The sequence below is a fragment of the Alosa sapidissima genome, chromosome 2 (assembly GCF_018492685.1).
Source record: "Alosa sapidissima isolate fAloSap1 chromosome 2, fAloSap1.pri, whole genome shotgun sequence".
Taxonomy (NCBI): Eukaryota; Metazoa; Chordata; class Actinopteri; order Clupeiformes; family Clupeidae; genus Alosa; species Alosa sapidissima.
Window position 1 is genome coordinate 277,469 of NC_055958.1, and position 12,532 is coordinate 290,000.

Genomic DNA, 12,532 nt, shown 5'->3' on the forward strand with positions numbered 1-12,532 from the left:
AATCTGTGTTGAGGCGTATGTCATTGGAAACTTTAATGAGAGCTGTTTCAGTGCTGTGATTTGCCCGAAAACCAGACTGAAAGTAATCAAAATACCCATTTGATGTTAGGAAGGTGGTTAATTGATTAAAGACTACTTTTTCAATAATTTTGCCAATAAAAGGTAGATTGGATATGGGCCTGTAATTGTTTAGCATGGAGGCATCCAGGTTATTCTTCTTGAGAAGTGGCTTTACAACAGCTGTTTTCAGTGACTTAGGAAAAGTGCCAGACAGCAATGATACATTTACAATTTGAAGGACATCCGCCGCTATGAGGTGAAAAACAGTTTTGAAGAAATTGGTAGGCAGAGTGTCTAAGACACATGTGGAAGGGCTGAGATTCTGTACCGTTTTTTCAAGTGTTTCGTAGTCTATCAAGCTGAACTCTGACATCAAGTTTAGTTTCCCTCTGTTTGTTGCTGGAAGTTCAGGTTGTTGAATTTGTAATTGAGCAGATATGTTGAGTCTGATTTTGTCAATTTTACCTTTAAAAAAAGATGAAAACTCATTGCATTTATTAGTTGAGAGAAGTTCAGGCGCTAATTGTGAGGGGGGATTTGTTAACTTATCAACAGTTGAAAATAGAATACGAGTGTTATTTGAACTTCTATTGATAATGTTAGAAAAGAAAGACTGTCTTGCTTTGCATATTTCAGAGTTATATGTGCGGAGCATCTCTTTATGGATTTCATAGTGGATCTGAAGTTTGTATTTACGCCATTTTCTTTCAGTCTTCCTACACTCTCTTTTTAGAAGTTTAACTGCTGGATTTTGCCTCCATGGTGCTTTCTGTTTGTCCTTAACTTTCTTGAATTGTAATGGAGCAATGTCATCCATAATGTTTGCCATTTTTGCATTAAAGTGATCAAATAAGTCTTCAGAGTCTGACAGTTGACTTGACTTTAGTGAAAGTGCTTGCTCAAAGAGAGCACTTGTCTGATCATTTATGATTCTCCTTTTTACCATCATAGCTGTGTTTTGAGTGTGTGGGGACATAGACACATCAAAGAACACGCAAAAATGATCAGATAAGGCCAGGTCTTTAACAGCTGTAGAGACATCGAGACCCTTTGTGATAACAAGGTCGAGGGTATGGCCGAGAGAGTGTGTTGGCCCCTGTACATGCTGTGTTAGGGAGAAAGTATCGATTAGTGCAATGAATTCCTTGGCATAATTGTTTTCAGGATTATCCACATGCAAGTTTAGATCCCCTGATATAATAAGACAGTCATACTCTATGCAAACAACTGATAGCAGTTCACCTAGCTCTTCAAGAAAAACTTTAGCTGAATGTTTTGGAGGCCTGTAAATTGTCAGTAATAAAATCTGAGGAGAAGACTTAATGCATGCACACAGATATTCAAATGAAGTAAAGTCACCGAATGATGACTGATTGCACTGAAAAGACGTCTTGAAAATTGTGGCTATCCCCCCACCTCTTTTATTTGCTCTGGTAGCACTCAAAAAACTGAAGTTTGGGGGAGCTGATTCGATGAGAGTAGCAGCACTGTTTGCTTGATCTAACCATGTCTCAGTTAAAAGTAAAAAATCAAGGTTGTGTGTGCAAATTAGATCATGAATTAAGAATGATTTGTTTGAAAGAGATCTGATATTTAGGAGTGCTAGTTTTGTTAGTTTAAGTGTTGGGGAAATATGATCCATGGGGGAAATCTGAGGTTGATGTGGTACGGGTAGGAGATTGGACTGGTTTACCCTATAAGCTCGATGCATTTGTGTTCTATTTCTTGTCAATACAGGAATAGAGAATGTCATGGGCTTACTGGGTCCCGGCATGTTCTCAAAACTACTGTCAGTACCATTTATATTGCAGGGACCCTGAGAATATCATGCAATACAGTCATCATATAATTGTCCCCTGCTGCTGCCATCTGTATTTTCCACTGCACATTCCATGCTATATGCCGGCTGAGAAAATGAACTAAGAGGTTGCTGCTGCTTAAGAGATCCTTCTAAACGGGGAGGGCGAGGGGGTGGAGGTGCCCTTCGCTTCTTTGGTGCTAATGATCTTGGGCTAGTAAAACTCTGCATGGCTACTGGTAGCAGTCTCTCCATTCTTGCAGGGAACATCATGTGCTTGGGTGGGGATGGTGATGGGTATTCAGGGGATCCTGTGGAGTTTGAGTGGGTGGTGGGATGAAGGGGTGGGGATGGGGATGGGAGATTAGGGGGGTTTGTGTGGCCTGGGGAGTTTGATTGGGTGGGGACGTGATTGGGTGTGGGTGGTGATGGGAAATCAAGGAGGTTGGGGTTGAAAATTGATCCAGAGTCTCCATCTGCCTGCTGAGGTTCTGGGAAGTTTGTTGCAGACGCTCCGCTTTCAGCATGTATTCCAGTAGTGTATTCCATGTTGTTGTGTCTTTGTGGTGACAAGGAGACGACGGAGGTGGGGAGGGGTATTGGTACTGGTGTTACAACATGACCCTTCCTTTCTGATATCCTCTCAGCAGCTTTGATAGGTGCTATCTCCTCATGCTCATCACATCCATTTGTTTGCTGAGATTCCAGGGAGTTTGACGCCAGTGATTGACTTTGAGTCATTTTAGCAGCACCCATCTTATCTTGTCCAGTGGACATGGCTTGGCATTGTTGAGCTGGTTGTTTATGTTTCTCCAAGGTCTGCATTTCAGTGGAGGCTAGCGGGTGGTTATCAGAGGGCCCCACAGCAGGGGAGGTTGGGCATATCTCTGTTTCAGCCTGTGCAGAGTGTTTTGGTTTAGCTGAGTTGTTGATGTCATCCGCTTGTTCCGTCTGTATGGCCACTGAGCGCTTATCAGAGGCTCGGCTCAAGGTTGGCAGAAAAAATGTTGGGTGCAGGAGAGAGAGGTGATAGTATTCGGTTAAGATCTTGGCCCCAGTCCAACTCAGCTCTGTGCTATTTGGTCTGAAGTATTCCCTGCGATTCCAAAAAAGCTTAAAATTGTCAATAAAATTCATCCCAACTGAAAAGCATGTTTTTGCGAGCCAGGTGTTTAAACTGAATAGTCTGGAAAATACAAAGCTTCCCTCTGCTGGGAGTGGGCCACTGATGAAAATTTGTATTCCAAGCTCATATAGGGCCGAGAAAAGTTCCTTGAAATCTTCTTTGACATACAGCTGTTCTCTGTAGATGTCATTTGCTCCAACATGCACAATGATGCGCTTGATAGTTGCATATTTTGACACCAGTTCTGCAAGCTTGTTTTTTGTGTCAGACACTGAAGCATTTGGGAAACAACATACAATCATCCTTTCCCCATTTATATGTCTCACAGCAAAGTCGCCTAGAACGAGGGTTGTGGGATGAATAGGGGTCGAGTGCTGCTTCTTGTCTGTGCCCATCTTTCTTTTGTTGTGGTTTGATCGCTGCCTGCTTTGGGTCTGTTCCCTGGGAAATTCCTCTCTCACGTCCCGGAGGCATTCAAATCTGTTCCATAGTGTTAGGGGCTGTGGGCTTCCCTTAGGACCACAAGCCCTGTAGTAGTTTGCTGATCTGTCTGTATTTCTGATACGAGGCCTGAAGTTAACATCTGAATTTACTGGTGTTGAGGTAATTACAGTTCTTGTATTACGTTTTTTGTTTTTTGGTCTGGCACCTTGCCTGTGCCAAGGCTCTGTACTCACATTTCCCTTTGTGAGGTCGATGCATTCATCTGCTCTATTAGCAGTGATATTAGACTGCTGGGTTACATTCTCTGCATTTCCAGTAGTTGCTGTACTCACTTCATGAGATGCCTCTCGTAGTTCATCTGTCGTTGATGGAAGGGCATGCATCTTTGATTCCAAAGTAGAAATCCTCTGTTCTAGCTCAGTACATTTTCGGCATGATCTCCTGGGTCTCTGGCCGGAGGACCGCATTTTGTTTTAATCCAACTTCAAGGTGAATTGCCGTTCAGTTTTTGCTCGTTGACTTGGCTGGCTCATTTAAAGTAAAAAACTAACCACTAAAGTTTCAGATTTAAATGTACTGGTTTCACTGTCTTTGCTAAACTAGCTTGTAAATGAAATAAAAGAATGAAAAAGAGTGGAAATTGCTAAAAGGATAGGTGAAGCAGGAGCAGTGTGAAATGCGTCCTACTCGCTTGACCAACTGTGTTAATGTGTGAATGTATGCTTCATCACATACTCTGTCCTCATGTTAGCTCTTAGACAGCCCTTAGGACCTGTATCATGTGAAGGATAGGGTATTGTCCACCTGTCATCATTATTGGAAAAGTCCAGAAAGGGTGTTCTATAGGTGTGGCAAACTATTTCTTTCTCAACTGAAGCCATGAAATGGTAACAAAATAATTTAAAAAGACACATTTCACATTTCTTTTATCGTATGGCAAGTAGCCCTATGATAAGCAGGACAATGTATTCAACATTTTGTAAGTCACAAAGTTTGTATACAATTGTCTGCTAAATGAATCTCCATGTAAAATGTAAATACAGTTATGGGGATGGACATTAGGACAGAGTCTCGTCCACTCTGCAGCCTGCACCTGTCAGTTCTCTTGTTTGGCACTTACAGTATTGTCATTGCGATCATTCCACTGAGTAGGGAAAAATCTGTCAACACAGGGTGTAAGGGTCGTGAGGAAGGCCTGAGGACAAAGACAGTGTGTGCGTGTGTGGAATGAGTCCCACCCCTCCATAGGCTATACCAGACAAATATATAATTACTGTTTTGAACTGTGAAGACCAGTGAAACAAGTCCCATCTCTCAGTGACATAATTATAAGCCTCTCTCTCTTTCTTTCTTTTCTTTTCTTCCTTTCTTTCCTTTTTCTCTGATTGCCTACATTCTGTAAAACTCCATGATACATGTGTAATGTTTTGGCGCTCTATAAACACAATAAATTAAATTAATTAAATGAAATAAGCTTATAGTTACGCAATGTACACATCAGAGGGTGGGTATGGGCTAGCTCTTCAGTGAAGCATGTTGATCCAGCACTCAAACCTGTTCTGTCTCCTCTGTCTTCCCCACAGGGGACATCAGATGGTTTTACACACAGCTTTTTCATACAGCAAAATGACGTAGTTAATTATATAAAGCACACACACACCTCTCTCTCTCTTTCTCTCTAGATGTGTATGAAATAAATAAAGCTGACCTGAAGATGAAGAGTGGTGCTCACCTCAGCCATACTGATCTTGTTAGAGGTTTCTACTCAATTTGTTTAATGTTGTGATGCATGAAGTTCCATGTTGTGTGAACTGAAGTGAATATAGCAGTGCTTATGTTTTCACCTGTGGAAAGCCATCACTCTTAAGGTGCTTATATACCATTATCCTCTATAGCTGGGTGTCATTAGACCCCAAACTCTCCTGGGGCACAGTCCAATCTAATGATAATAATAATCTGCTGTCAAAGAGGCAACAGAAGGTAGTTAAAACCTTAATTTATTTACTGGGGCACAGCAATTCAATACTGGGGCACGTGCCCCAGTAAAAGGGGTCTAGTGACGCCCTGTATAGCTGTCAGACTCTCAGCACATAATGTTAGACTGCTGAAAGTGGTTATGGATTGTCATTCTGCACGTGTTTACGAGTCAGGAATGTAGTTGTTACTGCCTTTACACTTGACCCAGACACAAAGATAACGCTTCTGCTGGCAATCTCTGCGTGCAGACTGGTCAAGTTCACCGTGAGTCTGTGCACTGGACGATGCTAAAGACCCACGTGCTCACAGTGTCACATTGCATGAAGCCTCACTGCAGTGTCTCATGGGTTACACACACAGGAACGCACGCAGGCAGGCAGGCAGTCACGCATGTGATATGGTAAGTGATACACCCCCAGGGCCCTTAAGTAGCTGAGCCTCTATCCACACACACACACTTGATTATTTTATTTGGAATGACCAATACTGATTAAAACAACACAGCATCCAAATATTCACAAAGAGCCTGCTATGTTTCACCTGACAATACAAACATTGTGCTAATATTCACAACCAACCAACCAACATGCAGACTGCCTATGATTGCTGACACAGAACAGTGTTTGGCTATTTGCTTTTACTCAGTCCAGCAATTTGCAAGCCTCTGATACACATACACACAGGCACACACACACACAGGCATGCACACATACACACACACATTCTCACACGCACGCACACACACAGGCATACACACACACACACAGGCATGCACACACAGGCACACATACTGTACACAAGCACACGTGGACGGACACACAAACACACGCACGCACACAAGCACACGCATACACACTTGCTGAGCTGCCTGTGGAGGTGATGTGAGGTGAACTGAACCGGATTGACAGGACAGCGGCATGAGGCACAGTGACAGGGTCGCGAGGTCACAGTGGTCAAACACATAAAAGATGGTGCTCACTGACTGGCCCCTTGGGTGTGGCGTTTCCCAGCTGATGCGTACTTTCACCTGACAGGTGTGGTCAGAAAACGGAAAGGTAAAAAAAAAAAAAAAACACCTGTAAACAGACATGTAGGTGTGTGTGTTCAGGAGGGAAGTAGATGCCCCTCACTTCACCTGGGTGGGGCAGTAGAATGTTGTCGGGTAAATTCCAACCATGTCTCAGCTGGGATAGTGCGACACTGGCGATGGTAGAATCTAGACATGCTGCTCACGTAGGTGAATCTGATGTGGAGAAAAACTGTCTGTTTCACTGACCGGTGACAGGATTTAATTATGCTTTAATGTGTTAGACGGCTTAGGCTGCATTGAAACTTACTGTACGGGACTACTCTATTATGGAAGATGGACAAACAGTGGATATTACTCTGTTTGATGATCTGCATGCCTCTGTCAGCTGGTTTGGGTATGTATAACATAACATTAATTTCCTTTATTCTATGTTGAATTGGAAATCCGTCAGCATAATGCACTGACTACAGACTTAAAATTGTAATATTATAATTGATTGTGTTAAATTCATTATGATATATTATGATGATTATCTGATGCAATGATCCCTATTTTTTTTTTTTAAACATTTTCAGGCATTTCTGAAAAATACATTGATGAAATGTTACCCAGTGTGTGATAATTTGGTCCACTTTTATCAATAAACACTTTCCTGTGCATTCCATTGGTAATGTCGCATGCATGTCCTAATGCTCCATAAATAGTGCACATATCGCACCTGTCATACCTGACAGTACAGCTGCTGTAAGTTCGCCTGCTGACCGTCCCTCTCTGTCCCAGACCCCCACTCGCTCGAGTTCCAGTATGTGGTGTACTGGGACCGCACGGACCAGCTGCTGTTCCGCCAGACCACTCTGTTGGACGGAGAGGTGGTGTTCCGCTGCGAGAGTCCCGCACTGCGGGACGAGCCCGGGCCGGACTGGGTCGCTCAGACGCTCAGCTCCACTGACCTCACGGAGAGAGACACCTACTGTAAGGACCAGTACTACGAACACATGGACATGTGGCGAGAGATCAACGACATGATCACACAAACAGCCGGTGAGTGAGTGTGTGTGTTTGTGTACGTGTGTTTTTGTGTGCATGTGTGTGTGTGTGTGTAAGGACCAGTACTACGAACACATGGACATGCGGCGAGAGATCAACGACATGATCACACAAACAGCCGGTGAGTGAGTGTGTGTGTCTGTGTAAGGACCAGAACGACGAACACATGGACATGCTGGGAGAGATCAACAACATGATCACTCAAACAGCCGGTGAGTGTGTGTGTGTGTGTGTGCATGTGTGTGTGTGTGCATGTGTGTGTGTAAGGACCAGTACTACCAGCATATTGACATGCTGGGGGAGAACAACAACATGATCACTCAAACAGCCGGTGAGTCAACTCTGTGTGTGTGTGCACATGTATGTATGTGTATAGGTCTCCACTTTGTGAAAATTGTAAATATGTTAAAATGACTACACTTGTATATTGTATTAGTTTGTGGTATGGATGGTGCATAATTATTGTATATCATAAATAATGTAACATCTAAAAAGATACAATTCCGTTGAAACTATTACAGATATTCTTCAAAGAAGCCGTGGCTGTACAATCAACAGCTCAGGAGTGTTTCCCTTTGATAAATGGGTTGTGAATGGTAAGGACTTTCTGACCTTTGCCCCCCGGACTCTTAAATGGACGGCCCTGTCCTTCCTGGCCAAGCCTGTGGCGGAGGAGTGGAACCGCAAGAGTTTCAGGAATCACATATACGGCGAGTTTGGGCAGAAGGAGTGTGTGAAGACCCACAACATGTTGACACAAAGGAGAGATGCGTGGATCCACCAAAGAGACAGAAAAAGTCATTTAATTTCTAAATTACTTCCTGCCCACAATTGTATTTAATGGTATAATGATGTAAATCTGCTGAGGTGTTAAAGTTAAAATGTCAAAATTCGTATTATTGTTTGTTGCAGATATGAAGGTTTGTGTATTTGCCAAATCCATCACAGGAAGTATACGCACATCTTTACTGTGTCAGGTGACAGATAGGGACCTATCAGGACTCAGGATTCAGCTCACAGAGGATGGCTTGCCTCTAGAGTGTGGGCTACAGCTGACTGGACCACTTCCTCATGGAGATGGAACATTCCAAATTCAACTCCAGGTTGAAGCCATTGTGAACAGGACAAAACCATATCGGTGTGAAATCAAAAGTGGCGCTGTTAACATCTCTGTCCCATGGGGTAAGACCAACATGTTTGTACAGAAGGTCTATGTTTTTACTACATGACCCCTCCTGACACAGTAGGCACCTCAGTGTATGAACTTCCTGTGTTACAGATGGGTATCTGCTCCAGGATCAGGCTTCCATCTCACCTGTTGTACTTGCTGTCGTTTGTGGGAGTTGCTTTCTTCTTTTCATTATTAGTCTATGCTACATTCAGCTCCATTGGAAGGGTAAGTCTGCATTTAATGATTTATGTATTTATTTACATTTAGCAGATACCTTTATCTAAAGTGACTTACATAGACCAATCGCAGGGTCAGTATCCCTGAGGCAACTTGGGATTGGGCTTGCTCAAAGGCACAGTGGTGACAATTGAACCCACAACTTTCTACTTACCAGTTCACCTGCTACCAGCACAGTTCCTTGCCAACATATTGTATACAGTCTATGGTCACTACCAACACCGGCTATTAGATTCAGCTATATAGATCTACCAACATATTTGATACAGTCTATGGTCACCAACACCGGCCATTAGACTCAGCTATATAGAGCTCATTTCTGGATACACAAAACACACGAATAAAGACTTTACCATAAGTTTCACCATAGGTTTCAATAGATAAGGACTTCACCGTAGGTTTCAATAGATAAGGACTTGACCATACTGTAGGTTTCAATAGATAAGGACTTTACCATAGGTTTCAATAGATAAGGATTTCACCATTCAGTAGGTTTCAATAGATAGGATTTCACCATACAGTACTGTAGGTTTCAATAGATAAGGATTTCACCATACAGTAGGTTCTGAGCATTAGTGCACTCAGTTGACCATGTGCTGGGTAGACACGTAATTGGCTAATTTACGAGATCCTGAAAGAGCCTAGTCAGTCCTATACAGTGTGTGCTTACTGTGGTGGCTGATGTTTCTCTGGTTTTACAGGTAATGCAGGCTACAAGAAAGTCACTTTAACTGATGACAGCCATTCAGCGTCGTCATCAGATAGCTCAAGCTTGAGTTGTTAAGTCTGTTGCAAGCATGCCATGTGAAAGACCATGTAAAACCATACGGGTGGACAACATGAAATAAGGACTGGGACCGTTGAGAGGGACAGCTGTGGACTAGCAGTGTGTCGGCCACTGATGACATCCTTATGAGAAGTCCCACTAACTCCAGAGTTGTTCTGACTGAGTGACTGAATACAGCTGCACAGCAGTAGGGTCTGCTGTCTCCTTAGTCTGTTTTTAGCTATTAGGTTACAATAATCTGGAGACATCCGTCGTTTAAGGGACATCTTGTGAAGTGAAGAAGTCTGTTACACGCAGTGGATAGATTAACGTGGGCACACAATGCACCTATCTGAGTACTTTTTAAGAAAACTCTCTGCTGCCCCTCTGTGGCTGTCAAGGGTACTGCAGAGGGCAAGTTGCTTTGGATGCATAGGTCTATTCAAAGGGTAAATTATACCACATGGATATTCTATTTGAAAAGTCATTAAACATCAAATTGACAGTGATCCTACATTTGGTCAAACCTGTCGATGGTAATTGGTTTTCAGGCAGCTGATTGCATTTGACTTTCGTTGAAATTTCATAGGATACAATGGTACAAGCGATTGCAGCTTACCGAAGTAAACTTTCCTTCAATTCAGTGTTAGCAACCTTTTATAAAAGTCTTAAATGAATGTGAGTGTAAATGTCAATAAAGATCTGTTTCTAGACAGACAACACAGCTGCATGTACTGTATGAACTCATTCATTTATTACATCTTTCCACTGGACATTCAATTAATGGTACCGACTTGGAATCAATAGCTCCCCATAAACATGGATACAATCCTCATGACCAGTCCAGTTGGGAACAGAGCACGACATGGGGTTTGTCTGAGAGTGGGTCGGGGGGGAGGGTCTACCAATCCCACCATGTGTTAGCTCTGCAGGGGGCGAGTACAGCAAGCTCCAGAGATCCACAGGGACTCCATGGGTCTAACACAGGCAGGAAGCTCCAGAGATCCACAGGGACTCCATGGGTCTAACACAGGCAAGAAGCACACAGCTCTGGCCACTCAAGTCTGGGGCTCAGAGGGACCTGGTCCAAGCCACTGCTGAAAGGGTCAACTAAGCCTCCATTAACCCATAAGAGCCCATGGATGTCTTTTCTAAAATGGAAACTAACAGAAAAAAGCTTCCAGGGAAATGTTTGGGGCTCTGAATTAGTCTGTGACCCCCCTGTCACCGAGGGCCCTTGTGTGTTTAGAGAGCTGGGCGAGGCCATGCTGCATAGCCACACTGAGCTAGAGAGCAGAACAGAACAGGACTAAGTGACACACACCGACCTGTGCATTTGCTGTGCCTGCCAGAGAGGTTTTCTAGCATGATATATAGAGCAGAGAGCTCCCTCTAGTGGTCACAGGACAGATGTCTGATAAGTCACTGTATGTCACAATACCAACCCACATTAGCTGTAGTACAGTCATGCAATAGACCAAAAACCTTTTTAAAAATCCAATGCAAAGAATTAAAGGCTCATCAAACATAATTCATTTTATGATTGAGATTTACAATGATTCCACTTTAACAATGCACATGACAGACAAAAAAGGATTTATTTTATAATTTAGAAATACACATAAAATAATGGTGCAAAGCATAATTGTGCAGGGCCCATACTGACAATAAACATTTGTGCAGACACAACCTGAAAGACCGCCAATGGTGCCTTTGATTCCCAACACACACACACACACACACATGCGCGCGCACACACACGCACACACACACGGTCCACATCATTCCCTTCATATGAAAAGACATGCAGTGCACAATGCAAGCTTGGTAAATGTTCCTGGTCTGTTTTTGAAACAACATTCAGTGATTTTGTATTTGTCCCAGTGAACCCATCCATAAAATAAGTAAGTCTCAGTACTCTCACCTGTCCAGGTAACTCACTGGGTCAAGCATCCAGACAGCTTGGGGACGAGAGTCAGAACATGGGGTCAAAGTGGTCTTAACCCTTTACTGTGCAGTAGTCAAGCCTTTTGAGTCCTCATATTACGGCCCTTTAATGAGAAGTAGTCAAGCCTTTTAAGTCCTCACTACTGTCCTTTTATGAGCAGTAGTCAAGACTTTTAAGTCCTCACTACTATGCTTTTACTATTAGCAGTCAAATGCACAGTGATTTAGAGAGAGAGAGGGAGGGAGAGATAGATAGAGGGAGGGAGAGAGAATGCAAGCACCAGGGCAGGCCAGAGCACATGTGTACAGAGGGATGGCCTTACATTCGGGAGAGCACCTCTGAACTCCTCTCTCTCTCTCTCTCACACACACACACACACACACACACACACACACACACAGGGAGTAAGAGGGACGTTTCTGACTGAAGTAAACAGAGAAATAAAAGTCCCAAATTCCCACACTCTGACTCGACCAGTGCAACAAACAGAAAATGCATTTTTTCAGTAGCCAAGGCAACAAGGAAAGTGTAACAAACAGCCTTCAGAGAGAAAGACACCAGCAAGCAAACGGTTAAAGACGGTTAGAATGAGTACTTTTGTTTGGTCATCAAAGGTACAACATCTTCTAGAATCCCAAGTCCGCCATTCCCCATAGAATCCTTTTAGATCTGATAGTTCCAGGCTGTCGCCATAGAGATGGAATATTTATATCAGATGAGAAGATCTCTGATGCTGGTATTCTTGGTCTTGTTTTCTTCTGTACAGTCTACAGGAGGCTTCAACACTCTCTCAGATCCTCCTGCTCAGATGAACCTACAGATGACCCTCTGACCTCTCCTCCCATTCTCTGAACGGTGCTTTCAGTGTCACAGAAAGACAATCCTCCAGTCCATGCCAGACTGAGCGGGGGTCTTGCCACGTTGCACT

General features: G+C 43.3%; 2 protein-coding genes across 5 annotated transcripts in view; one reads left to right on the forward strand and one right to left on the reverse strand.

Moving 5' to 3' along the window:
• The first annotated feature begins 6,457 nt into the window (after positions 1-6,457).
• On the forward strand, positions 6,458-10,378 carry LOC121694745 (hereditary hemochromatosis protein homolog). Of its 4 annotated transcripts, XM_042075063.1 has the most exons (7): positions 6,462-6,638; positions 6,717-6,829; positions 7,216-7,476; positions 8,004-8,279; positions 8,395-8,664; positions 8,762-8,878; positions 9,592-10,378. In XM_042075063.1, exons 2-7 carry the CDS (start codon positions 6,769-6,771, stop codon positions 9,672-9,674), a joined length of 1,068 nt encoding a protein of 355 aa, XP_041930997.1. In that variant the 5' UTR covers positions 6,462-6,638; positions 6,717-6,768; the 3' UTR covers positions 9,675-10,378. The 4 variants fall into 4 exon arrangements, with proteins under 4 accessions (XP_041931005.1, XP_041930997.1, XP_041930987.1 ...); XM_042075071.1 differs by having other exon boundaries at positions 6,458-6,829; positions 8,431-8,664; XM_042075053.1 differs by having other exon boundaries at positions 6,462-6,829.
• A 13-nt stretch (positions 10,379-10,391) lies between these two features.
• The window catches only part of dop1b (DOP1 leucine zipper like protein B), an 83,862-nt gene continuing 81,721 nt past the window's right edge, over positions 10,392-12,532 (reverse strand). The window contains 1 exon segment of the mRNA XM_042066614.1: positions 10,392-12,532. This exon segment is cut by the window's right edge and continues 856 nt beyond it. The gene's annotated coding sequence lies outside the window, so the exon portion shown is untranslated.

Bases quoted from the DNA above. Each gene is read 5' to 3' on its own strand.
- LOC121694745 (XM_042075053.1), top strand. From the start codon at position 6,769: ATGGACAAACAGTGGATATTACTCTGTTTGATGATCTGCATGCCTCTG. The intron at 6,830-7,215 runs GTATGTATAACA...TCTCTGTCCCAG, and splicing joins GCCTCTGTCAGCTGGTTTGG to ACCCCCACTCGCTCGAGTTC. The intron at 8,665-8,761 runs GTAAGACCAACA...CCTGTGTTACAG, and splicing joins TAACATCTCTGTCCCATGGG to ATGGGTATCTGCTCCAGGAT.